This window comes from Hemiscyllium ocellatum, chromosome 4, assembly GCF_020745735.1.
Source record: "Hemiscyllium ocellatum isolate sHemOce1 chromosome 4, sHemOce1.pat.X.cur, whole genome shotgun sequence".
In the NCBI taxonomy this organism is placed as follows: Eukaryota; Metazoa; Chordata; class Chondrichthyes; order Orectolobiformes; family Hemiscylliidae; genus Hemiscyllium; species Hemiscyllium ocellatum.
The window spans coordinates 120,450,779-120,478,510 of record NC_083404.1 but is presented as its reverse complement, the minus strand read 5'-3'; the positions used below and the strand labels follow the sequence as shown (position 1 = coordinate 120,478,510).

The window sequence follows — 27,732 nt, the reverse complement described above, 5'->3', positions numbered from 1 at the left end:
AGCAAATGGGCCATTCTGCCCATTGAGTTTTCTCCCCCATTCGATCAATGTTGATATATTTCTCCATATTCTCTTTCCTTCTCCCTTTAACCTTTGATTCCCCTTACAATCAAGAACCTATCTCTGTCTTAAATACATTCACTGACTTGGTCTCCACAGCAAGTGAACCACAGATTCGCCACCCTCTGGCTGAAGAAATTCCTCCCCATCTTAATTCTAAAACATCTTCTCCATGTCCAATCTGTCCAGATCTCTCAGTATTCTGAAAGTTTCAGTTAGATCTCCCTCATCCTTCTGGACTCCAATGAGTCCAGACCTAGAGTCTTCAACCACTCCTCATCCCTTCATCCCCAGGATCATTTTTATCAACCTGCTGTGGACCCTCTCCAAGGCCAGCATATACTTCCTTAGATAAGGTACCCAAAACTGCTCACAAGATTTCAAATATAGATCAGAGTTTTATTCAGCCTCACAAATTCAGTGCCCAAAACTGAGGAGAGTATAAATCTCCTGGTTATATCTATATTTAATCAGCCAGTACAGAGTCAGTGCCCTAAACTAAGGTGAGTGGAAATCTCCTGGTTATATATTTCTATATATATATATATATATATATTTTACCAGCCAGCACAGAGTCAGTGCCTGAGGAGAGTGGATATCTCCTGGTTATATATATTTAAACCAGCCAGCGCATAGTCAGTGCCCTAAACTGAGGAGAGTGGAAATCTCCTAGTTTTTGCAATATATTTAAACATGCAGTCAGTACCCTAAACTAAGGAGAGTAAATCTGCCCTAAACTGAGGAGAGTGTAAATCTCCTGGTTATATCTATATTTAACCAGCCAGTACAGAGTCAGTGCCCTAAACTAAGGAGAGTGGAAATCTCCTGGTTTTTGCAATATATTTAAACATGCAATCAGTACCCTAAACTAAGGAGAGTTCTTGAATTTGTGAATTTGTTCTTGAATTCCAGCCCACTTGAAATGATTGCTAACATTACATTTGCCTTCCTAATTGCCAGTTGAGCCTATGTTAATCTTAAGAGAATCCTGGCCTTGGACTCCTAAATCTCTTTGTGCTTTAGATTTCCCCTGTTAAAGAATAGTCTACACCTCTACTCTTCCAAACAAAGTACATAGTCTCATATTGTTCCCTCAAAGTATTGCGTCTGCCATTTCTTTGCCCACTCTCCTTCTGCAGCCTTCCCACTTTCTCACACCACCTGTCTTCATAAATATTAGTATTATCAGTGGAAGGAGAAAGAATACAGAGGAAACAGCTCAATGGCACCAGTTCTCAGGATTTAATGGTGGGGTTCCTTTAATTTCCCAAGTCCTTTGGTTCTCTGAATTTTTTCCTTTGGATTATTTCATTTTGTCACTGAAGGCACATGGGAACTGGCTAACAAATTATAATATTTTTGATATATTGGTGAACAGCCACAGCTTACACCAGCTGGTGTAATAAAATAACTTGCTTTTAGGTATTTTGGTACTTTAGGTATTTTGTTGGAGAGAAAGACCACTTTCCATTCCAGAGATTCAAGAACTTCTCACTGTCTCGTTCATGTCCATAAGCTAGTCAGCTGTCCAGAGTCAATGATGACAGCTTTCGTCACACTGATCACCTTTGGCATCCACAACCAATCAGCTGTGGAATTAATGTTACTTTTGTATTCACAGAGCTGTGTCATCTCCTCCAACACCTGTCCCCACTGCTTGAAATCTAAAAGCGCAAACATGACCCACAATTATTTGCTCTGACTTGTTTTTTTAACCGCATTGTGCTTCCTTTGATGTCAAACAATCTCCATCCCAATTCAGTGTATCAGTGTAGAATGAAAAATTAATTAAAATGAAAAGATGTGGTCTTTAAATTACCTTCTCTTAAATGGTCCCTTAAAACATTCGCTGATTATAGCAAATTTTGGAATGAATATACCTACCTGGTTATTAATTCGCAGAAAGCGCTGGACATCATTAATACTCTTTAGCTGTCGAAAATCACTTCTGGCTTTCATTTTTTGAGTATTTACCATTATCATGCTCTGTTGAATGAAATGTCCCAAGAATCTAATTCTCATATGTGCAAACCTGCACTTTTCATTTAATGTGAAACCTGTATTCTGAAATGCTCTCAGAACTTTACAAACTCAGTGGTCATGCTCCTGTGTACCCTTTTAAAATGTGACATTGTGCATTAAAGCATATCTGAAGCTGATAATATTCCAAAAAAAAGTGGTTAAGGCAGTATCTTCCAAAAGAAGTGATTAACAGTTTTGAGATAATAGAGATATGTGCCAAAGAAAGTGCTATTGGTATCAAGCTTATTACAGGGCACATTGTTGGTGAATTCTGCTTGACTATTGTCCACTGATGGCATTGGATGGACATTTTTCTGGGCTGTTTTATTTAATTCTGACAGGTGTTCACCTAGCCTGAACTCAAGGTGAGATTTTGAAATTGTCACAAACACTGACCATCTATGGCTCAATGTAAGTGAAATTACTGATGTGTGGGTATATCATCAAGCTTGTTAACTTTCTCCAGTAACAGATGAGGTAGCTTCATGTGAGCGTACTGACATACTGTCTTAGCATCTTGAACCAATGAGATGTAGGGCGGCACAGTGGCTCAGTGGTAAGCAATGCTGCCTCACAGCACCCAGGAGCTGGGTTGGATTCCAGCTTCAGGCAACTGTGTATGTGGAGTTTGCACATTCTCCCCGTGTCTGCGTGGGTTTCCTCCGGGTACTCTGGTTTCCTCCCACAATCCAAAGATGTGCAGGTGAATTGGCCATGTTAAATTGCTCATAGTGTTAGGTGCATTTATTAGGGGTAAACATAGGCTAAGGCAATGGGTCTGGGTCAGTTACTCTTCGGAGGATTAGTTTGGACTTGTTGGGCCACAGGGCCTGTTTCTATACTATAGGGAATTTAATGTGATATGCTTTCACGAGTTTAACTTGACCCTGAAACAGTTGTGGGAATTCTTGCAGAACTGATCTTCCTTCATGATTTGGAGATACCAGTGTTAGACTGGGGTGCACAAAGTTAAAAATCTCACAACACCAGATTGTCATCCAACAGGTTTAATTGGAAGCACTAGCTTTTGGAGCACTGCTCCTTCATCAGGTGGTTGTGGAGTATAATATCATAGGACACAGAATTTATAGCAAAAGTTCACAGTGTGATGTAAATGAAATGATATATTGAAAAAGATCTGGATTGTTTGTTAGGTCTCTCATCTTTTAGAATGAACAAGTTGATTTCCGTTCTTTCATATATAAATGGAAGAACATTTAAAGGTTGCATTCTCAAGAGAACTTCAACAATTGGTGTCATGTCGGCCCAGATAATGCATTGAAGGTATGAGCTGTCCTGTGTGAGACTGTCTGTGCCACAATGGTCAGACTGATTCTAATCTAAAAAATGGATTTATAGAATTTTACATGGATTCATGCAGTTTTTGAGCAAAGTAAAATGTAATTCTGCAAATACAAATTCACCCCATAAACTTATATGTGCATTATGCATGTGTGTGCATGTGTATTTGTGGGAGGGCTTATGAGTGTCTGTGGGACAGTGTGTGTATGTGAGAGTAAAGGGGTATAAGTCTGTGAGAGTGTGCATGTGAGAGAGTGTGGGGTGCACACTCAAAGATTTATACCACTTTACACTCGCACACAAAAACATAAATACACTCTCTCACAGACACTCATAGTTCCTCCCCACACAGAACTTTGACAGAAGCTGTAACTGTCCACCTGCATTTCTGCTTGAGAAAATTTCCTTGATTCTTAAAGACATGGGAAATATCACTGACCTCTCACCCTTGAAATTCCCAGTCCCTTGTGCATTGTAGATTAACACTTAATGGCTGGTCAGCTACTGATTTGAGCCACTGCAAATGTGCTGCCAAGATTGCAACCTCAGTACCAATATCCAGCTTAAACTTTTCATCAATGGAATATACCCAGCTTCCGGAAGGCCTGAAAAGGGCCAGGGAGAGAATGTTGGGAAAACATGTGAGATGTCGACAGAGGAGCACGTCAACATCAAAAACAAAAGTCTTATTTCTAGTCAAGTGCTGGCTAGTGAGACAAGATTCTCATCAATGAACATTAACATCTCATTATTACCAAATCTAGATTTATTAATATGCAGTGTCACATTCTCTCATCCACAAGGCAGAAACTGGATAGCTACAATTCACAACATGAAGATCAAAACAGACACCCAGTGATTCCAGCTTGCCACTTACTTCACCACTTACTCCAGACCTTCACCTTTGACACATAGAATCAGAGATATAGAGCACAGAAACGGACAACTTAGGTCCAAATCATACATGCCAACCAGACATCCCAAACCAATCAAGTCCCACCTGCCAGCACCCTGCCCATATCCCTCTGAGCTCTTCCTATTCAGATGCCTTTTAAATGGTGTAATCGTACCAGCCTCCACCACTTTCTCCTGGCAGCTCGTTCCATACATCTACCACCCTCGGCCTGAAAATAATTGGCTCTCAGGTCTCTTTAATATCTTTCCCTCACACCCTAAACTTATGCCCTCTAGTTCGGGACTCCCCCACCCCAGAGAATAGACTTTATCTATTTATCCTATCCATGCCCCTCATGATTTTATAAATCTCTATATCACTACCCCACCCTCCCTTTGTTGGCTACGTAGAACAGTTGATCTTCCGTAATCACACCGGCACCACTCCCCACCTCTTCCTCTGCTACATTGATGACTGCATTGGCGCCACCTCGTGCTCCCGCGAGGAGGTTGAGCAATTCATCAACTTCACCAACACATTCCACCCTGACCTTAAATTTGCCTGGACCATCTCTGACACCTCCCTCCCCTTCCTGGACCTCTCCATCTCCATTAATGATGACCTACTTGACACTGACATTTTTTACAAACCCACCGACTCCTACAGCTATCTGGATTACACCTCTTCCTACCCTATCTCTTGCAAAAATGCCATTCCGTATTCCCAATTCCTCCGCCTCCACCGTATCTGCTCCCAGGAGGACCAGTTCCACCATAGAACACACCAGATGGCCTCCTTCTTTCGAGACTGTAATTTCCCTTCCCACGTGGTTAAAGATGCCCTCCAACGCATCTCGCCCACATCCCGCACCTCCGCCCTCAGACCCCACCCCTCCAACCATAACAAGGACAGAACGCCCCTGGTGCTCAACTTCCACCCTACAAACCTTCGCATAAACCAAATCATCCGCCGACATTTCCGCCACCTCCAAAAAGACCCCACCACCAGGGATATATTTCCCTCCTCACCCCTTTCCGCCTTCCGCAAAGACCGTTCCCTCCGTGACTACCTGGTCAGGCCCACCCCGACCAACGACCCACTCTCCCATCCTGGCACTTTCCCCTGCCACCGCAGGAGCTGTAAAACCTGTGCCCACACCTCCTCCCTCACCTCTATCCAAGGCCCTAAAGGAGCCTTCCACATCCATCAAAGTTTTACCTGCACATCCACCAATATCATTTATTGTATCCGTTGCTCCCGATGCGGTTTCCTCTGCATTGGAAAGACTGGGGGCCTCCTAACAGAGCGCTTTAGGGAACATCTCTGAGACACCCGCACCAATCAACCACACCGCCTCGTGGCCCAACATTTCAACTCCCCCTCCCACTCTGCCGAAGACATGGAGGTCCTGGACCTCCTTCATCGCCGCTCCCTCACCACCAGATGTCTGGAGGAAGAACGCCTCATCTTCCGCCTCGGAACACTTCAACCCCAGGGCATCAATGTGGATTTCAACAGTTTCCTCATTTCCCCTTCCCCCACCTCATCCTAGTTTCAAACTTCCAGCTCAGCACTGTCCCCATGACTTGTCCGGACTTGTCCGACCTGCCTAGCTCCTTTTCCATCTATCCACTCCACCCTCTCCTCCCTGACCTATCACCTTCATCCCCTCCCCCACTCACCCATTGTACTCTATGCTACTCTCTCCCCACCCCCACCCTCCCCTAGCTTATCTCTCAACGCTTCAGGCTCACTGCCTTTATTCCTAATGAAGAGCTTTCGCCCGAAACGTCGATTTCGCTGTTTGTTGGATGCTGCCTGAACTGCTGTGCTCTTCCAGCACCACTGATCCAGAATATTCTAAAAGTGGCCTAACCAATGTCTTGTACAGCTGCAATATGACCTCCCAACTCCTGTAGTCAATATTCTGACCAATAAAGGAAAGCATTCCAAATGTCTTTTTCACTATCCTACCTATCTAAAACTTGAATTTGCACTCCAAGGTCTCTTTGTTCAGCAACATTCCCTCAGACCTTACCATTAAATGTATAAATCATGCTAAAATTTGTTTTCTCAAAACGCAGCACCTTACATTTATCTGAATTAGACTCCAACTGCCACTTCTCAGCCCATCGGCCCATCTGATCAAGATCCCATTGTAATCTGAGGTAACCTTCTTCGCTGTCCACTACACCTCCAATTTTGTTGTCATCTGCAAACTTACTAACAATACCTCTTATGCTCACATCCAAATTATTTAAATAAATGACGAAAAGTAGTGGACAAAGCACCGATCCTTGTGGCACTTCACTGGTCCCAGGCCTCCAGTCTGAAAAACAACCCTCCATCACTACCCTCTGTCTTCTACCTTTGAGCCAGTTCTGTATCCAAATGGCTAGTTCTCCCTGTATTCCATGAGATCTAACCCGTCTCCCATGGGGGACTGTTGAACACTTGTTGAATATGTTACTGAAGTCCATATAGATCACATCCATTGCTCTGCCCTCATCAATCCTCTTTGTTACTTCTTCAAAGAATTCAATCAAATTTGTGAGACATGATTTCCCACGCACGAAGCCATGTTGACTATCCTTAATCAGTCCTTATCTTTCCAGATACACGTACATCCTATCCCTCAGGACTCACTCCAACAACTTACCCACCACTAACATCAGACTCCCTCGTTTCTAGTTCCCTGGCTTGTCCTTACCACCCTTCTTAAACAGAGTCACCACGTTAGCCAACCTCCCTCAGCAAGGGGCCCAACAATCACTTCCCTGGCTTCGCACAGAGTTCTAGGGTACACCTGATCAGGTCCTTAGGATTTATTCACTTTTATGCATTTCAAGACATCCAGCACTTCCTCCTGTGTTATATGGACATTTTTCATGATATCATCATCTATTTCCCTACATTCTATACCTCCCATGTCCTTTTCCATAGTAAAATGTGACACCAACAGTTTGGAATACATGCCACAGGTAGTAACCACATGTACAGACTGGCATCCTACACAAACTAGCATCAATGTGCACTCATGATACATCTCCACACACATATACAACTCTGTCTGGCACTTTAGTGGTGCACTTTGCAGTGAGCCAACATATTTTAATTGGAATATGGTGGCAAGGACTCTCCGTAGCAGGATAGGCACCCACCTGATAGAAGAAACCAGGCTGCATTCCAGAGCTGATCGCTCCCTCATTGCTTGCTGAATTCATACTTAGTTCAATGCAAACTGTGTCTCTGCCTTGTATTGCCTTTACTCTCTTTGCCCCCTCAGCCAGACTTTAAAGACTCTCAGTACTTCTGTCTTAGCGGAGACCTAATGCTGGACTGCTCGGCATGCTTTCCAGGGGATGGACATATTGCTATGCTATGTCAACCTCACACCTGCAGCATGCACCATCAGCAAACACACGTCACATGCTTCAACCATGTGGGCATCTTTCAAACTCTTAAAGGTTTAGGTCAAGAGAGGAGTACTTCCATCATAATGGGTTTCTGGTACAATAAGTCAAGGACATCACAGGGCGGCACAATGGTTAGCACTGCTGCCTTACAGCGCCAAAGACCCGGGTTCAATTCCCCCCTGTCTGTGTGGAGTTTGCACATTCTCTCCGTGTCTGCATGGGTTTCCTCCAGGTGCTCTGGTTTCCTCCCACAATCCAAAACTGTGCAGGTTAGGTGAATTGGCCATGCTAAATTGCCTGTAGTGTTAGGTGAAGGGGTAAATGTAGGGGAATGAGTCTGGGTGGGTTGCTCTTTGGAGGGTCGGTGTGGACTTGTTGGGCCGAAGGGCCTGTTTCCACACTGTAAGTAATCTAATCTAATCTAAAAAAACCTCTGTCCAAGAGTTTGGACACTGTCAGTCACACAGCTAGGCAGAACACTTTAGGGAACATCTCCGGGACACCCGCACCAATCAACCCCACTGCCTCGTGGCTGAACATTTCAACTCCCCCTCCCACTCTGCCGTGGACATGCAGGTCCTGGGGCTCCTCCACTGCTGCTCCCTCACCACCCGACGACTGGGGGAAGAACGCCTCATCTTCTGCCTCGGAACACTTCAACCTCAGGGCATCAATGTGGACTTCACCAGTTTCCTCATTTCCCCTCCCCCCACCTAACCCCAGTTTGACCCTGCCAGCTCAGCACCATCCTCATGACGTGTCCTTCCTGCCAATTGTCCTTCCAACCTATCCACTCCACCCTCCTCTCTGATCTATCACCTTCATTGACCTATTGTACTCCTGGCTACCTTCTCCCCAGCCCCACCCCGGAGGCTCCCTGCCTCATTCCTGATGAAGGGTTTTTGCCCGAAACATAGATTTTCCTGCTTCTCGGATGCTGCCTGGCCTGCTGTGCTTTTCCAGCACCACTCTAATCTAGACTCTTTTCTCCAGCATCTGCAGTCGTCACTTTTGCCTCCACACATAGGCTGGACATGCTCAGGATGTCCATTGCACTCCAGTCCAGGGAGTAGCCACAGTCAATCTGAAGGGTCCAGTGAAAACAATCATGGGAATGTCAGGAAGCTGCACAGAGATTGGTTAGCAGTTAAGAGTCAAGACTGTCCATCCAACTCAATCAGAGGAGTAGGCTATGGTCAGTCTTGGAAGCTGGTGGAATGAAGGTCAAGGGTTTTTAATCAAGGAATATTACTATGTTAGAGCAGTTGGGGAACTCAAAGAAGGGATTGAGAGCAGCGATCTCGGATACAGATTGGACAAGGAGGGTGATGAGTTCAACATGTAAAGGTGAGTTGGGGGGAATGTAAAATAGTGCAAAAACGGACGTGGCAGGAAGGGGGTAATCGGCAGTCTCCACTACTGTGGGGCCCTAAAGAATCTTGCAGCTTAATATTGGGCAAGACTGGACTGTAGAGCTGGTTCTCAGTGGGTAATGAGGAGAGCTATGGATGTCATTCCAGGGGGTGTGTGAGAACATGTGCACGATTAATACAGATGGACTGGCCAAAGAGTACCAAGCGGGAGAAATTGAGATTCAGAACCAGGGTGGGGGTGGGTCCTTGATTACCAAGCTGAGCCAGAGACTCACTATGTTAAGTACAGCCCACTTTGCCTTCGATCAACTCCTAAATGAGCATTGCAAGTGGAAAATGGCTGTAACCACACCCTGAGTGGGGCAGAGGTCATGGAGTTTATTTCTCTCTTATCTGGCAGGCTCAATGTTTGAGAAAAATGTGGTAGTTGAAGGGGCAGGAATATTATTCATGCACTCGCACAGTGCATAGGTTATGGTTATCTCTATCCATAGCGCCCTGTGTTGAAATGCATGCAGTGTCCAGCTGTGAGTTACAAATGCCAGTCACAAGCATTCTTGACCACATTATTGGTCATTGAAGATCATCAGCTCTGTGATGCAGAGGAATATCACAGACAAATTTAGAAGTAGCACCTGCGACTCGCAAAGCACAAACTTAACACACAAACTCATAGGTTGCTCCATGGATGTGGAACAGATTCCTGCCCATCTTGAACTGGGCAGTCAACATCCATTACAATTGATTGGCACAGCAGGCTCAATAGGCCAAATGGTCTAATTCTGTTCCAGTATCTAAAATGCTCTTATGTGAGGCTGGGAATACAAGCCATCAGGTCTCATACAGAACTTGCAACCTCCCTTTCCAAATTGACTGGTGCAGCATTCATCAGACTGAAGTCATAGGTCAAAGTTCCATGTCGGATCATTTCATAGTCCACCTTGTGGAGGGCTCTTTGTGCAGTGGAGTATGCTTAGCCATCGTCTGTAAGTGATGAAAAAGCTGACTACACACACCAGCAAGGACCTGTTCTGTTTATTTTTCATGCCCAGACTCATTGTGAGTATGACTGATGGATCTGTCCGCAGCAGGGGCTCTCGTTGCTGTTGCTATGATGCAACAAAACCTTAGAGACATGGAAGAGGAACAGATATTTCAGCAAGCCCAGGACCAGCAGCAACCTTCAAACAGCAGCCACATGAAGATGCTGTAGTTGAAAGCCCTCTCAGAGTACTCAGAAGGTGTAGAAGGCCCAGTGTCTATCACTCTCAATGCCATTTCCTCCAGATGAGTGAGGCATAGACTATCACTGTAGGCTAAGGATGTCCCAGGACATGATCACAGAACTAGGTCAGCTACTGCAGTGGGTCTGACAACAATGAAGGTGTGGGTGACCATCCTATCTTGGGGGCCACCACAGGACCTTTGTGGGATATCTCACTGCTCAACCCACAGACTAGCAATTTGTGTCAAATCATCTTATTTCCCCTTGTTGAGGTCAGAGCTACAGTCCAGGCAGTAAGCTTTGGCAACATATTTGGTCTCCCCCAGGTGCAGGGCACTATATATAGTTTTATTAAGAGAGGCATAGAGTATGCAAGAGCAAGGAGGTGATGGTAAAATTGAACAAGACACTTGTTTGACCTCAGCTGGAGCTTTCATACAGCTGTAGCACCACATCACAATAAAAATTCAAATCTATTGGAGAGGGTGCAGCAACAATTTACAATCGTAGCATGAAGACCGAAAGATTTCAGTGACATGAATAAATTGAAGACATCAGGGCTGTTCTCATTGTAGAGAAGACGACTGAGATGGTATTTGATAGAGGTTTTCAAATTCATGAGCAGGCTGGATACAGCAAATAGGGAGAAGCTGATCCCACTCGTAAAAGAAATATGAGCAAATAAGTACGGATGTAAAGTAATGAATAAAGTAAATAAAAGGTGATACGCGAAAAAGCTCTTCCACATAGAGAGTTAAGGAATTGAATCCTAATGGAGGCAAGTTCAAGAGGACGCTGGATAATTATTTGTGTGATAATAGTGTGCAGGAATATGGGGAAAAGGCAGGACATTGACAGTAATACAACCGGCATAGGCTGAACGGCCTCCATCTGCCTGTCAGATAATCTCTTTTGGTTTGTCCCTTTTCCAACATTTTTTGATCTTCAAAACGATGCAAGTGTCCTATCTCCCAAGATTGAGAAGACTGCTTCCTCTGCTGAGCACTCCTGCCATCAGTGTTATAACCTGGTCCTTTAATATGAAAACTTCACAATGACTGATGTCCTGTTTTCCCTGTCCTTGTCCCTTAGTTTCACAAGCCTTTCAGTGTGTGGGGCTGCATTCAACTGTCTGAGTCCATTATGAATAAGCTCACTTTGCAAAGATCCATAATTTCAACTGCATAGGTGCACAAGATACAATCAATGGATTCCCCATGGCCCCGAAACCTCATTAAAATCATGCCCGCTCAATTACATGATTTTGTTTTGGGCTGAAAATGCAGTGAATATCTACAGGCTGCATTTAAAATCAGTTGTCATCTCTTTGACCTGTTTTATGAGATATAACCAGCAATCAGCTCAATGGCGCACAGGGACGCTCTAACATGGCACTTTACTTTGCTGGTATGCAAACCTGATGCTATTTGATATCTTTGGAATGATTTGTCCACAAGTCCAATACTGCTCATTTTGAGCACATCTGCAGCGTTTGAAGAACTGCAAAAGAAAATCAACTGATCCAGAAAACATTACTGGCTTTCATTGTACCTCTCATCTGAGTAAATCTGCTTTTTTTTTTGCATCTTCTTCTTTTGAAGGTATCTGATCTGTCCTCATGAATTGGTATAGCGCCATTCTGTGATTATTGTCTTCTCTATTGCTACCTTGATTATGTTAGCATGAGGCCTGTGCTTAAGGTCTCTTCTGCACATTGGGGAAATGGCTATCTTTGTATCTTTGGTGGCCTGTTATGGTTTCTCCTTATAATGGAGTTATAAAGTTTAATAGTTTGACCATAACTGGTGAACAGGTTTTGGTTCTGGTCACCACACTTTAAAGAGAAGGTGCAGACCCGAAACAGGATGTGGAGATACTTCAGCAGAATGGTTACAAGGATGAGGGAAGTTATCCTTAAGGTTTCGTTGCAGAAGCTACATTGAAGCAAATAAGATTTGGGGAGATCTGACAGAGATATAGAAGATAATAACAGATTTAGATAAAAGTAAGCAACACAAAGCTTTTCGACTTGGCTCATGATCGAAGACTAGCCAGTCCAGGCTTTGAACAAGAGAATACAATGGGAATCCCAAACAAAAACTGAGAATGCTGGAGAAACCCAGCAAGTTTGGCAGCATCTGTGGAGAGAGAAATTTCAAGTTCAATATGACTCTTCTTTAGAACTGAAAGGGTTTAGAAAATGGTGACACTCGTATATTTGGCAGAGGCAGGAGAGGGGTCAGATGGTGTAGTGGTCAAGGGCAAAAGACAAAGGAGTTGCTAATTGAGGTGAAGGAGAAAAAGGCATGCACAATAATTGTGAATTAAGGTGAGAAAGGGAGTGAATGGGTCCTCTCTACTGAAGGCAAAGTAAACAAGACATGAGCAAGCCAAGGCCTTGGGGGGAATGGAGGAGAAAATATAGCTGACATCATGTTGGACTGATCAATTTATTGTTGTCACATATGCCAAGATACAGTCAACTGTTATAGTCCAACAGGTTTATTTGGAAGTACAAGCTTTCAGAGTGCTGCTCCTTTGTCAAGCAGCTAGTGGGGCAGGATCACAGGACATGGAATTCATAGTAAAAGATCATAGTGTCATATATTGAACAAACCAAAATTGTTGTTAAGTTTACCTCAGGACTGTGACTTGCTCCAAGTTCTGCGATTTACATATTAATGAATGAAACTTGCAACCCATTCTAAAACATAAAAATCACACAACACCAGGTCATAGTCCAACAGGTTTATTTGGAAGCACTAGCTTTCGGAGTACTGCTCCTTCATTAGGTGGTTGTGGAGTAAAAGATCGTGGGACACAGAATTTATAGCAAAAGTTTGCAGTGTGATGTAACTGATATTATATATTGAGAAAGACTTAGATTGTTTGTTAAGTCTCTCATCTTTTAGAATGGGCATGTTGGTTTCAGTTCTTTAAGAAACTTCTGGAATTTACACATTAAAGTTACATTCTCAAGTGAACTTTAACAATAGGTGCCATGTTGGCCGAGATAATGCATTGAAAGTGTGAAGTGCCCTGTAAGGCTGTCTGTGCCTCCAAATTATTCTAAGAGATGCAACACTTAACAGCAATCCAGCTATCTTTCAAAGGAGCAGCACTCCAAAAGCTTGTAATTCCAAATAAACCTGTTGGACTATAACCTGGCGTTGTGTGATTTTTTTTCATTTTGTCCACTCCAGTCCAACACCAGCACCTTCACATCAAGATACAGTGAAAAGTATTGTTTTGTGTGCTATACAGGCAGATTGTTACATAAAAAATATATCAGAGTAGTAGAACAAGGGCAGAATATAGTGTTGAAAATGTGTTGCTGGAAAAGCGCATTAGGTCAGGCAGCATCCAAGGAACAGGAGATTCGACGTTTCGGGCATAAGCCCTTCTTCATTCCTGAAGAAGGGCTTATGCCCGAAACGTCGAATCTCCTGTTCCTTGGATGCTGCCTGACCTGCTGCGCTTTTCCAGCAACACATTTTCAGCTCTGATCTCCAGCATCTGCAGACCTCACTTTTCTCCCAGAATATAGTGTTAACTGTCACAGAGAAGGTGCAGAGAGAGAGAGGTCAGAATTAACATTTGAGAGGGATGTTCAAAAGTCTAATAATAGCAGGGAAGAAGCTGTCCTTGAATCTATTTATTTGTGCATTCAAACTTGTACATCTTCTGCCCAATAGAAAACAGTATAACCAAGATGGGAGGGGACTTTGATTATATTGGTCGCTTTCCCAAGGTAAAGGGGAGTATAGATGGAGTCAATGGATGGAAGCCTAGTTTGCATGATGGACTGGGCTGTGTTCATGGCTTTTTAGTTTCTTGTGGTCTTGTGATGCATCCAAATGAGATGTCTCCAGTGGTGCAACTATATAAATTTGGTCATGTGATCAGTTTCTCAAGTTATTTACTTTAATATTGAGACCAAGAGGCTGTAAGGTGCCTAGGGAAAATGAGGTGTTGTTCCATTCATTGTGTGTCATTGGAACGTTTCAGCAATCTGACCACCGAGAGCAAGATAGTTTATTGAAGTGCCAAGCAACTGGGACAAAAGGCTCATTCCTATGGGTAGAGTGGAGGGGCTCTGCAAAGCAGTTATCTCATCTGTGTTTGGTGTCGCTGGTGTGAAGGAGGCTGCATTGTGAGCAGCAAATGCAGTACGCGAGATTGAAAGAAATCCAGATGAAATGCTGCTTCACCTGGAAGGTATGTTTGAAGCCTTGGATGATGAGGGAGGAGGTGAATGGACAAGTGTTGTATCTTTTGTGCTCACACAGCCAAGCACCACAGGGGACTGAGAATGTGTGATGGAGAAGTGAACCAGGATGTCAGGAAAGGAACAGCTCCTACAGAATGGTGATAGTGGAGAGAAGGGAAGACGTGTTCGATGGTGACATCTTTCTGGTGATGGGGGGGAAAATGGAGGAAGATCCTTTGAATGCAAGACTAATGGGGTGGAAGCTGAGGGTGAGGGGAACCTTTTCATTGTTCTGGGATGGAGGGGAAAGCGTGAGTAAATTGGACAAATACATTTGCAGCAAATCCACTTACTTTCTCTTCTTTGTGACCTGGACAAGGCTTGCCGCGCAGCATGTTCAGCCATATTCTGGGACCCAGGCCAGCTCTTGAGCATGTTTACTCTACAGAGAGCCAATGAGATGATCCAAATGGTCTCTCTCTGGTATTGTGGTTACTTCAGAGTACACCTCAAGATGTAATAGGCTTCGTTGGCTGATGTAGTGAACTCAAGTGAACTAATAAGCTTGGACTTGACAGCAGAGTCTTTGATATAAAGTTACAGGAAGATACTTTTGAAGGTTAAAATAAAAGGTTTCCAATTAGAAGGAAACATAGGTATTAACACAGCATTGAGTAAGATGATGGAAATTATGGGAAGCTGAGGCTATCGGGCTTTTACAGGAATTGTTCAAAGCCCTTTTCGTCAAAGTTTCCAAGTTTCGTAACTCTATAAATTCAGATATTGTAAGGGAATGCTATAGCGAAGAGAAGCAACTCTTTTAAGTGTGATCTGGAAATATTGGAAGGTTGGACTGAAAAATTAGAAGATGCACTTGAAAGTAGAAAGATGGAAAGTTAACAGGTTGTACAAAGGAAATGTATAGATAGAGCACAAATTCGATAGAACCAGTTTGTATTAGAAAAGGATTTATAGAATTTTGTGAGAAAAACTCTTAAACCATCAAATGAATGTGGCAACTGGATGTGAGAGTGCAAAGATTAAGGGATAGAGTGCAAATTCATTGGATATGACAATTAGTTTACATAAAGTACCGATCCATGTTTATCCACCATATGGCACAAATGCTGGAAACAATATGGAGAAGGGCGATTAAGTTAACAATTGAACTGTCCTTCTGACAATAAAATAAGACATTTCACGTTACCTTTTATTCAATCACGGGATGTGGGCATCACTGACTGGACCAGCATTTGCTGTCCATTCGTAGCTGTCCTTGAGAAGGTGCCTTCTTGAACCACTGCAGCCAATGTACTGTAGGTAGGCCCACAATAATATTAGGGATGGAATTCCAGGACTTTGACCCATAATAACAGGGATGGAAATGTTGCATGTCACAGCAATATTCAAAATGAACACTATGTCCAGGACAAGGGAATGTGGATCCAAACTAGAAAATAATTATTTTTAAAAAGTGAAGATACTCGTACTTGACTTATTTTTTGGCAGACATGGCTATTGTAAAATCTATGAGACAAATTTGAATAGGGTATCTGTGACTTGTTGCATTGGCGCAAGATATGGAAGTGATCTTTATTAGCAATGAATGAATAAGGACATAGTGAGAAGCAAAATGCAGGATCAAGTGTAGAATGTGTCAAAAAAAACACACCTCACTATCATTTCTTCTCTCAGTAATTTGACATGTCATGTCTAACCATTGTCTCAAGGTGATTTTTTGAGAAAGGCTTTTCCTAGAATTTCATCACTTAAGCCTCCCCTAAGAGTTATTGTTAATGCTTGGTGCTTGGGATGTTGCTGTGATGAGCTTGGACCATCTAACAGATAAAATTCCCACAAAAACAGGTCATCAAATTGTCGAAGTCTTTTTCCTCACAAGTTATTGAATATTTCATAGAATCGTAGAATCCCTACAGTGTGGAAGAAAGCCATTTGATCTATAGAGTTAACGCCAACTCTTCGAACAGCATTCCACCTAGACCCAACCCCCTTCCCTGTCCCTGCATTTCCCTTGGCTATTCCACCAAGTCTGCACATCCCTAGACCGTATGAATAATTTAGCATGGCCAATCCACCTAAGCTACATATCTTTGGACTGTGGGAGGAAACTGGAGCACCCAGAAGAACCCAGGTCCCTGGCACTGTGAGACAGCAGTGCTAACCACTGAGCCACTGTGCCACAATCTCAAAATCTACAAAAGGTTAATTACCATCATTATCTTTTAGTTATATTGTAAGATTTTATCTGATTGTTACTTTGGACAAAATCAATCTGTTGTCCAGAAAGTACACCTATTTTTAAATGTTTTCTTATGATATTTAAAATATAACACAACTAAACAAAACCTCTCCTCCATTTTCTTGGACTAAAATAAAGCTGGTGTTGGGATGAGCTTCTATTGCTATTTTCTTTTGTGGGGAGCAAACACCTGTGATTTTACTGATGATTTATTTTGACAGCATAAGTGCACATGAAAAATTATAGATAATAAAGGATGTTTCATACCCCTTAAGGGTCATAAAATAATCCAACTAGCTGTTAATTTTGGCAGTAATACATTAGATTGTATAATTTTCAGTTAAAGGCAGAAAGAACAGGAATCCGTGTGCCTGTGCGAGGTATAATCAAAAATGGCCAAGTGGGTGGGTAAAGTATTGGACTATAATATTCCCAAATAAACTCTCTGATTTTCAGGACTGGGTTCACATTTCCACTCACTTCCATGGGTGAGTGAGTGAGTGTGAGTGAGTGCATGAGAGAGAGAGAGAGAGAGAGAGAGAGAGAGAGCGAGCGCGAGAGTGAGAGAGAATGATTATTTGTTATTTGCATTTTACTCTGAATAATACAATAAAATACAGTGAAACGCTTTAATAGTCACCATAATCTGGCACCATTTTGAATAGTTTAAGAATAAAAAGGATAAAAGATGCAACTGAAAGAGAGTCCCGAGCAGGCTCGCCAATGATATCAGCACTGCCACTGTCTCACCGCGGCTGTGTCAAACTCTCCAATGTAGGAGTCACCACTCTACATGCTATCTCTTTGTTGTCAGGTCCACCTTGTTAATGCTGTCACTGATGCCGATGCCAGGTCACATGCTGAACCCATATTTGCCCGGCAGTCAGGAATCCCTGGCACCATTGCCACCTCGATGATGCTAGCAGTCCCGGCTGCAGGCATACCACGCTGCTGCAAACTCACCAATGCCAGGACTCCCTGCTCTGGGCATACTGCAGCCAAGAGTCCCTGGCTCAGCTGCTAGACCAGGCCACCGCCACGAGTGCCGTTCCAGTTGCCTCTGCAGAGATGTTGCCTTGCCGATGCCACCACCTTGAAAACTCCACCACCTCCAATGGCTGAAGGAGCTTTGCTGCCACTGCCACTGCCACCAGTTCCAAATGCCGAGGGGACATCTCTGCTGCTGCTGCCATCACTGCCTCTAGTCACAGTGAGGAGCCACATCTGCCAATACCTCGAACTGCCAGCAGAAACCACCATCCACACGTGGCCAGTTCTGGCTGCCATATGGGTTTCACCGACTAACCCAGCACAAAAGGCTCCAAAGTGAAGAAAAATGAAAGAAAAAGAGCTGAAGAAGAAAGAGAAAAGAGAGAGAGAGAGAGAAGAGAAAGCAAGCAAGAATGGATGACCCTCAAGCAAGAGTCCACATGCAGCCCTGTTCCTCTGCCACTATCTTGAATCTCTCAAGATTCATAATAATTTCCCTCCAACAGTTCATGTTTTAATCCCAATTTCACTGTAAGGAATGAAAACTCCCAAAATAACCTGGTCTCAAAATTGCTGCAAATCTTTAGTGAATGCTTCTTAATTCTGCCAATACATAAACAACCAATAACTCTACAACACATAATTTCAAGTATCTAACTCACTGTTAAAACTGCGATACTATTGTGCATGTTTCTTTAGCTTCAGTTTTTTAGAAGGACATTCCAAAGTGCAAGACAATCAATAAATTGCTTTGAAGTCACTGTTAACTCGGTCAGAGCAGCATCCAAGTGCAAACAGCAGGGACTCAGAGATAGTAAATTCAATAAATGATCACTTTGCTTGAGTTATGACCTTAGGCCAATTGAGGAAGAGAAGTTCATCAGGACACTGACAGAAATGGGTTTCCTCCGGGTGCTCCGGTTTCCTCCCACAGTCCAAAGATGTGCGGGTCAGGTGAATTGGCTATGCTAAAAAATTGCCCGTAGTGTTAGGTAAGGGATATATGTAGGGGTATGGGTGGGTTGCGCTTCGGCAGGTCGGTGTGGACTTGTTGGGCCGAAGGGCCTGTTTCCACACTGTAAGTAATCTAACCTAAAGTAATCTAAATATATGTTCAATATCATAGGCATGACTGGATCATTTCCATCCACCTGAAAAAGCAGGTGAACATCCTGTGTCATCTTCAGGAAAAGTTGTGACGGTTGTGTTTAACAATGAGTGCTTCCTCTGAAATGGCATGGAGCTGTCAATCCAGTTTATGTCTTGGGGACAAATGGATAATCCACTTGGATAATCCAACAGACACTGTCATCCTGAACCCTCAGTCTCGGGTGCCAATCTACCAGGTGCTGTAATGTGAGACATTACTCAGATGATAAACCAAATTCTTTTCTGGACTTCCAGAGATAAATCAATATTATTTCAGTAGTTTACTGGATCTCAGCCACAGCATATCACCAGATAGGATGTTTTTTTAAAATATAAAGCTGACAAGCAGAGAATATTACTTGGGTAGTGTCTCCCACCCATCTTCCTCCTCTAACCTAAAAAAAAGTTGTGGGAGCCAGATTGACAAGGTAAGGTAAATAGTTTATTTCCTCATCCTTTTTTTTTAGTAGTCACTTTGGGAGTTAGAACAGTGGGGATGGAATGTAGGGCAGTGGAATGTTCCTCCTGCAGAATGTGGGAAATAAGGGTCACCACTAGTGTCCCTGCTGACTACATCTGTGGGAAGTGCACCCAACACCAGCTCCTCGAAAACCGTGTTCAGGAACTGGAGCTGGAGTTGGATGAACTTCAGATCATTCGGGAGGCAGAGGGGGCTATTGACAGGACATACAGAGAGGTAGTCACTCCACAGATAAAAGGAAAAGACAGATGGGTGACAGTTAGGGGACAGAAAGGGAACCGACAGGCAGTGCAGGGATCCCCTGTGGCTATTCCCCTAAACAATAAGTATACCGTTTTGGATATGTTGGGAGGGGATGACTTACCAGGGGAAAGCAGTGGGGCACCTGCTGTTCAGAAAGAAAGGGGGAAGAGGAGAAGAGCAGTAGTCACTGGCGACTCAATAGTTAGGGGGAAAGATAGAAGGTTCTGGGGATGAGAGAGATTCACGGTTGGTGTGTTGCCTCCCGGGTGCCAGGGTGCATGATATCTCTGATCGTGTTTTTAGGATCCTTTGGGGGGAGGGAGAGCAGCCCCAAGTGGTGGTCCACATTAGCACCAACGACATAGGTCGGAAGAGAGATGGGGATTTGAGGCAAAAATTCAGGGAACTAGGATGGAAGCTTAGAGCTAGGACAAACAGAGTTGTTTTCTCTGGTTTTCTGCCCATGCCACGTGCTAGTGAGGTGAGGAATAGGGAGAGAAAGGAGTTGAACATGTGGCTACAGGGATGGTGCAGGAGGGAGGGTTTCGGGTTTTTGGATAATTGGAGTTCTTTCTGGGGTAGGTGGGACCTCTACAAGCAGGATGGTCTTCATCTAAACCAGAGGGTACAAATATCCTGGGTGGGAAATTCGCTAAAGCTATTAAGGTGGATTTAAACTAATACAGCAGGGGGATGGGAACCAGAATTGTAGGACAGGTACAGAAGAGGATGAGAGTAGGGAGTTCCCAAATCAAGTATCTGACACTGGCAAGCGAGAACCTGGTTTGAAGTGTGTGTACTTCAACACGAGGAGCATCCGAAATAAAGTGGATGAACTGCCAGCGTGGGTTGGCACCTGGTACTTTGATGTTGTGGCCATTACAGAGACATGGATAGAGCAGGGACAGGAATGGCTGTTGCAGGTTCTGGGATTTAGATGTTTCAGTAAGAACAGAAAAGATGGTAAAGAGGGGAAGGTGTGGCATTGTTGATCAGGGACAATATTACAGTTGCAGAAAGGATGTTTGGGGACTCGTTAACTGAGGTAGTATGGGCTGAGATTAGAAACAGGAAAGGAAAAGTCACCATGCTGGGAGTTTTCTATAGGCCTCAGAATAGTCCCAGAGATGTAGAGGAAAGGATAGCAAAGATGATTCTCGATAGGAGTGAGAGAAGCAGGGTAATTGGCAAGGGTGACTTCAACTATCCAAATATTGACTGGGATCACTACCGTACGAGTGCTATAGATGGGTCAGTTTTTGTTCAGTGTGTACAGGAGGGCTTCCTGACACAGTATGTAGACAGGCCTACAAGGGGCGAAGCCACTTTAGATTTAGTACTGGGCAACGAGCCTGGCCAGGTGTTAAGATTTGGAAGTAGGTGAGCAGTTTGGAGACAGCGATCACAATTCTGTCTGGTTTACTTTCGTGATGGAAAGGGATAGGTGTACTCTACCGAGCAAGAGTTACATCTGGGAGAAGGGAAATTATGATGCAATTAGAAAAGATTTAGGAAGCGTAGAATGGGGAAGGAAACTGCAGGGGATGAGCACATTAAAAATGTGGAGCTTATTCAAGGAAAAGCTCCTTTGTGTCCTCGATAAGTATGTACCTGTCAGGCAGAGAGGAAGATATAGAACGAGTGAGCCATGGTTTACTAAGGAAATAGATTCCCTGGTCAAGAAGAAGAAAAGGCTTATGTTAGGACAAAATGTGAAAACTCAGTTAGGGCGCTTGAGGGTTACAAGGAAGTCAGGAAAGACCTAAAAAGAGAGCTCAGAAGAGCTAGGAGGGGACATGAGAAGTTGTTGGCAGATAGGATCAGGGTTAACCCTAAGGCTTTCCATTGGTATGTTAGGAATAAAAGAATGACGAGAGTTAAATTAGGGCCAATCAAGGATAATAGTGGGAAGTTGTGTGAGGAGTCAGAGGAGATAGGGGAAGCACTAAATAAATATGTTTCAACAGTGTTCATGATAGAAAATGAAAATGTTGGCGAGGAAGATACAGAGATACTTGCATCTAGACTAGAAGAGATTGAGGTTCACACGGAAAAGGTATTTGAAATACTGCAGAGTGTGAAAATAGACAAGTTCCCTGGGCCGGATGAGATCTATCCTAGGATGCTCTGGGAAGCAAGGGAAGAGATTGCCGAGCCTTTGGCATTGATCTTCAAATCACCATTGTCTACAGGAATAGTGCCTGAGGACTGGAGGATAGCAAATGTGGTTCCCTTGTTCAAAAAGGGTAGTAGAGACAACCCTGGTAATTACAGACCAGTGAGTCTCACGTCAATTGTTGGTAAAAGGTTGGAAAAGGTTATAAGAGAGAGGATTTATAACCATCTGGAAAAGAATAATCTGATCAGAGACGGTCAGCACGGTTTTGTGGAGGGTAGGCCGTGCCTAATGAATCTTATTGAGTTTTTTGACAGTGACCAAACAGGTAGATGAGAGTAAACCGGTTGATGTGGCGTATATGGATTTCAGCAAGGTGTTCGATAAGGTTCCCCACAGTAGGCTATTATACAAAATGCGGAGGAATGGTATTGTGGGAGACCTAGCAGTTTGGATCAGTAATTGGCTTGCTGAAAGAAGACAGAGGGTTGTAGTTAATGGAACATGTTAATCTTTGTGTTCAGTTACTAGCGGTGTACCGCAAGGGTCGGTGTTGGGTCCACTGCTGTTTGTCATTTTTATAAATGACCTGGATGACGGCTTAGAAGGGTGAGTTAGTAAATTTGCGGACAACACTAAGGTCAGTGGAGTTGTGGATAGTGACGAAAGATGTAGCAGGTTGCAGAGAGACATAGGTAGGATGCAGAGCTGGGCTGAGAGGTGGCAAATGGAGTTTAATAAGGACAAGTGTGAGGTGATACACTTTGGCTCGAGTAATTGTAATGCAAAGTACTGGGCTAATGGTAGGATTCTTGGGAGTGCAGATGAGCAGAGAGATCTCGGTATCCATGTACACAGATCCCTGAAAGTTGCCACCCAGATTGACAGGGTTGTTAAGAAGGCATACAGTGTTTTGGCCTTTATTAATAGAGGGATTGAGTCCCGGAACCAGGAGGTTATGCTGCAGCTGTACAAAGCTCTGGTATGGCCGAGTATTGTGTACAGTTCTGGTCACCGCATTATAAGAAGGATGTGGAAGCTTTGGAAAGGGTACAGAGGAGTTTACTAGGATGTTGCCTGGTATGGAAGGAATGTCTTACGAGGAAAGGCTGAGGGTCTTGAGGCTGTTCTCGTTAGAGAGAAGAAGGTTGAGAGGTGACTTAATAGAGACATACAAGATAACCAGAAGGTTGGTTAGGGAGAGCCTTTTTCCAAGTATGGGGACAGCAAACACAAGGGAACGCAACTTTAAAGTGAGGGGCGATAGGTATAAGACAGATGTTAGAGGTAGTGTCTTTACTCAGAGAGTAATAAGGGTATGGAATGCTTTGCCTGCATCGGTAGTAGATTCGCCAAGTTTAAGTGCATTTAAGTCAGCATTGGATAGGCAAATGGACGTACATGGAATAGAGTAGGTGGGATGGGCTTCAGATTAGTATGACAAGGCGGCGCAACATCGAGGGCCGAAGGGCCTGTACTGCGCTGTAATGTTCTATGTTCTATGAAACATTTGAAATTAACTAGTAATGAGTCAGAGCTTGCAATTTCAAACACTACCAACTGTTCTGGTGATGTTGGGCAGGTATAAATAAATGAACTGACCTCCTGTGATAATAGTAATTCTTATTTACTCTCAAAACACAAAAATGATACTAACAGCTCACTCATCTCTCAGTCATTCAATTTGCAGATGCAACACAATTGGCACAATGACATAACGTCGAGATGTTTGAAAGATGTGATTGAAAATTGTTATAAAATTAGATGTCTTTCTTTTAACAAACCTAACTGTAAATATGCTAAATTTCCTCACATTTAATTACTGGGAAATTAATTTATTTTACAACTTGGCCTCATTAATAATTTGCTTACATGGTATTAATATATTTCACAACCAGAGGTAAAAGGTGAAAACAAAGTAAAAACTGTGATATAAATTTCAATAAGGAGACTACCATCATTCTGAAAGTTTATAACAGCCACTTTACATTCCGCCCTGGACATAAACATTACCTTCATAGCCTCATTCATCCCTCCCCTTTATAACTTACAGGATTCGATACACCAAGATTACTCTCATTTAACCACAACTTGACGCACATCCATTTCATCCAACACTTTGTTTTGATGTTCATGCTAGGCCAAGACATAAAGCAAAACAATTCAGAAATGGAAAATATGAAATAAATCTGTAAATTCAGGCCGAACTGTGATGAAACTCACTTCTAATGGCAATTTGAAATGATATCTCACATTCTCTCCACAGATATTTTCTGACCTGTGCACTTCCAGCATTTACTGTTTTTATTTCACACATTGCAGGCCTTTGTCCTGCAACCAAACTCCGAGGTAGTAAAACAAATTACAGAGATGAATGTTCCCACAGCAGAACTGAATAGAAAATAGAGAGTAGCCTTTTTGCCCAGACCAACACTTATCCCTCGAGAACACCAACAAAATAGATTTGTTTCGCATTCCAGATTCTTAACGGCATATTGTTCTGTGTAAATTTGTACACTTTCTTCAACACAAAAGTTATAGTACTTAATAAATAATTCGTTGATTGTATTGTGCTTTGGGACATCATCAGGAATTGAAAAGATCTATATCAATTAAACTTTCACTGTTGTAAGGTGGGCACAATAATTTATTTACAGAAAGCAGCGGAAACATATCATGAAGGGGAGGGATTTGTGGGGATTGGGATCGGATCAGAAAAGGGATATGTTGTGTTTCCCAAATAGTTTTTTTTTTCATGTGCTTGTGTACAGTATCGGTGACCCAAATAACAGCACATCAAGTTAAAAAAAAATTGCGTTGCACCATTTTCCAGTCTTGGAGTAATTCTTCTGCACAACACATACTGAATAGCAAATCAGCCTAAAATGTAATGTGAGTGCCCGAGGCTCAAGATGTTAGATCCCAATCATTTCACTCACAATTTCAGAAACAAGTTTTGAGTAGAACTCATGTATTAAAGATGGCAGGAGAAACCAATAATCATTGTGGTGCCTCAAATCAAAATCTGAATTCATGAGGTCCGCACAATGTTGACAAACTTCGTTTGGCATTGTGTAAGCAAATATTTAAACGTTAATTGTAATATTTATCATTCTGGAATGCAGTAAGGCTGAATACAAGTTATTTCCACAGAAAACATGTGAGCTGATCAAGATGAGGCACCCATGTAATTCTCCCAACAAGTGAGTGATGACCGGCTCCATTAGATGCAGTCGCGAAATAAATTAAGAACAATGAAGGATGGTATGCATGAAGCAATCATAGGAAAGTATGGTATATTTGATTAAAATACATCACTCAGCACTATACATTTTGAAGGGAAGGTGCAATGTGAAGAAGACTTTGACTTATGCCAACAGATTGATTTTACTTTGAAGTTAAGTTTTGCCAAGAAATCGAAGGGAAAATGACTCAGGCAAGTCTCGAACCTTCTGTTGCTTCATGTGCCAAAATGAAGAATTTAACATTATTTTGCATTCATAATTATTATTGAGATTATCCTGATGGATGTTATGCTCCATTTTCCTCAAACTACACTTAAAGGTAGTCCTGATTCTATTAGCTAGATTTTCTAATCATTCTCCCTCATCACCAATTTCCCACTGGGTCAGCATGTCAATTCTAGAGCGTATCCTTGACCCGAGAGGAATTTACAAGGGTCTGTAGAGTTACCCCGCTATCCTTGAGTCCACTCAGGTTTTGAAGTTGCCTCTATTTAGTTACCTAAGGGTCTTGTTCCCCTTGCCACGAGTACTTTATCCTCATGCACGAGAGTGTGAAGGGATGGGATGGGGGAACTTGGTTGGGAGGAAGAAGGGTGGGGGAGATGGGGGTGAAGTGGGGTAGTGGCATTGTTAAATGTCTCTCTCACAGTTCCCAATACCTGCTTCAGGTCATTGATTGCCCTTCTTACCAAGTCTCCCACATGTATTTTTCCCCATCTCACAGATTGCTTCTACCATCTCGATTATGCCCACTCCTTGTCCATCCTGCTATCCACCTCCTTCCCCAGTAAGCAATCAGTACCAACTAATGTCCCCGTGGAGGGATACATCCTAAGATCCAGCATCTATTCATGGTCTCTCAGTGTAAAAGAAACAAGTGAAACCTGGAAATCTAAAATAAAAACAAATGCATACAGGCAATTTAATATTCCAAGTATGCTAATGAAATGCATATATGAACATCTAATCATCTTGTTGCTGCCTATGGTTACTATTAATCGTTTAGTTGCTTTTCAAATCATCCTTAACATTTTTTTAAGGGAAGTATGTTTAGCTGTGATGAAAATGAATGTTTACATATGATAGAGATATGAGTGTTAAAAATTCATCTCGCTTGCCTGACAGAAGCATGACAGGATAGCAGGAGTTATTCATTCTAATAGCAGCCTTCAATTTGCTCTCTATATTTAATTGCTACAGGTATCAATGGCTGATAAATCGAGTCACTACAAACCACATCAGAGAGAAGCATCATTCATTGCAATCCAGCACTGTGTAACTCTGAAACAGGGTGAAACACCAAACCCTCACGACTGTAGGAACTGCAGAGAAAATAACAGGTTTTAAACATTAAGAAGCAAAAGATTTACCTTCTGCAACCCTCCATAGCGCTGGATAGAGTCCGAAAGCTGGTTCTTAAGCCTATCCAACTGCAACCATTCTCGCTGAAGTCAAAAAAAATAAAAACATCAATTAAATAGTTCCTTTGCCTCCCTGAGACTTGAATTAAACATACCATTATCTAAACAAACCCATTCCCTCAGACTCCATCAGTATGCTAGATACATGAAGAAAGGATAGGACATCTAAAACAAATAGCAATAAAACAGGTTTTTATTTTAAGATGTTTAAGATGTGATGAGATGGGTTAATATTTAAGGGGCAGCCTTTTTCTCAGGAAAGGGACTGTGTGTTAGGATATTAACTCTTCACACTATTAAATGCAGATGGACTGAAGTGTATTTTTTTTTCGCCTCAAACCTTGCGTCCCTGACATTAATAATGACTCATTATTGGGGCTGTTGATTTACAGCTTTTGTGTTCACCAGCTTACAACCTTTGGCCTGTTAGAACAAATAAGGGGATAACAACAGGGCTGCACAGTGGTTCAGTGGTTAGCACTTCTCCCTTACAGTGCCAGGACGCAGATTTGATTCCAGCCTCGGGAGACTGCCTGTGTGGAGGTTGCAAATTCACCTTGTGTCTGCGTGGGTTTCCTCTCACAGTCCAAAGTTGTGTAAGTTAGGTGGATTGGCCATGTAGAATTACTCATAGTGTCCAGGCATGTGCAGGCTATGTGGGTTAGCTATTGGGGAATGCAGAATGCAGGGGTCCTGGGTGGGATGCTCTTCGGACATTCAGTGTGTCAAATGGCCTGCTTCCACACTGAAGGGATCCTATGATTCTACAAACAAATCAAGGGTATGCGAAGGCAAAGGTAGGATACATTGCGTGGGATGGCATATTTAGTGATATAGATCATGAAGTCAACATTTTAGGTGCCCAACTCACATCATAATACTTGCACCAAAAAGTGCTGGAATACCAATCTGCTAACAGTATGGTGCGATCAGTGATGAAGCACAAGAGCAGCAAAGAGACAGAGTGGCTTAGAATGAAAAGATGACAAGAATCACCTTGATTCAAGTTCAGGAATGGCACTTGGTGTTTGATGAGCAGTAATATCTGCAATCACCTCAAATTAACTTTAAATGGTAAATTGAAAAAAAATGTTTTGTGGACGGTAGCATGAAATAATGTTTAATGTTTGCCGGTTCATTTTTCCAGAGAAACCTTGCAGGTAGAACAGAAAAAAGGGGTCACTAATGTTTGGGACTGAGACAGCGCTTTGACAAGACCAACAACTAGAAAAAGCAAGGAGTTCCTGACTCAGGCAGAGAAAATTTGCCAAGTCAGTCATCTCATGAGTGAGAGAGTAGAGAAAGAAAAGTAATAAGACAGTGT

At 42.8% G+C, this 27,732-nt stretch overlaps 1 protein-coding gene across 5 annotated transcripts in view; it reads right to left on the bottom strand.

Moving 5' to 3' along the window:
- The window catches only part of tsnare1 (T-SNARE Domain Containing 1), an 849,044-nt gene that overhangs the window by 362,874 nt on the left and 458,438 nt on the right, over positions 1 to 27,732 (bottom strand). For all 5 annotated transcript variants that reach the window (XM_060824473.1, XM_060824475.1, XM_060824474.1 and 2 more), the window contains one exon: positions 26,358 to 26,432. In XM_060824473.1, the coding sequence (XP_060680456.1) occupies positions 26,358 to 26,432 (75 nt within the window). The remainder of the gene's footprint in view (positions 1 to 26,357; positions 26,433 to 27,732) is intronic.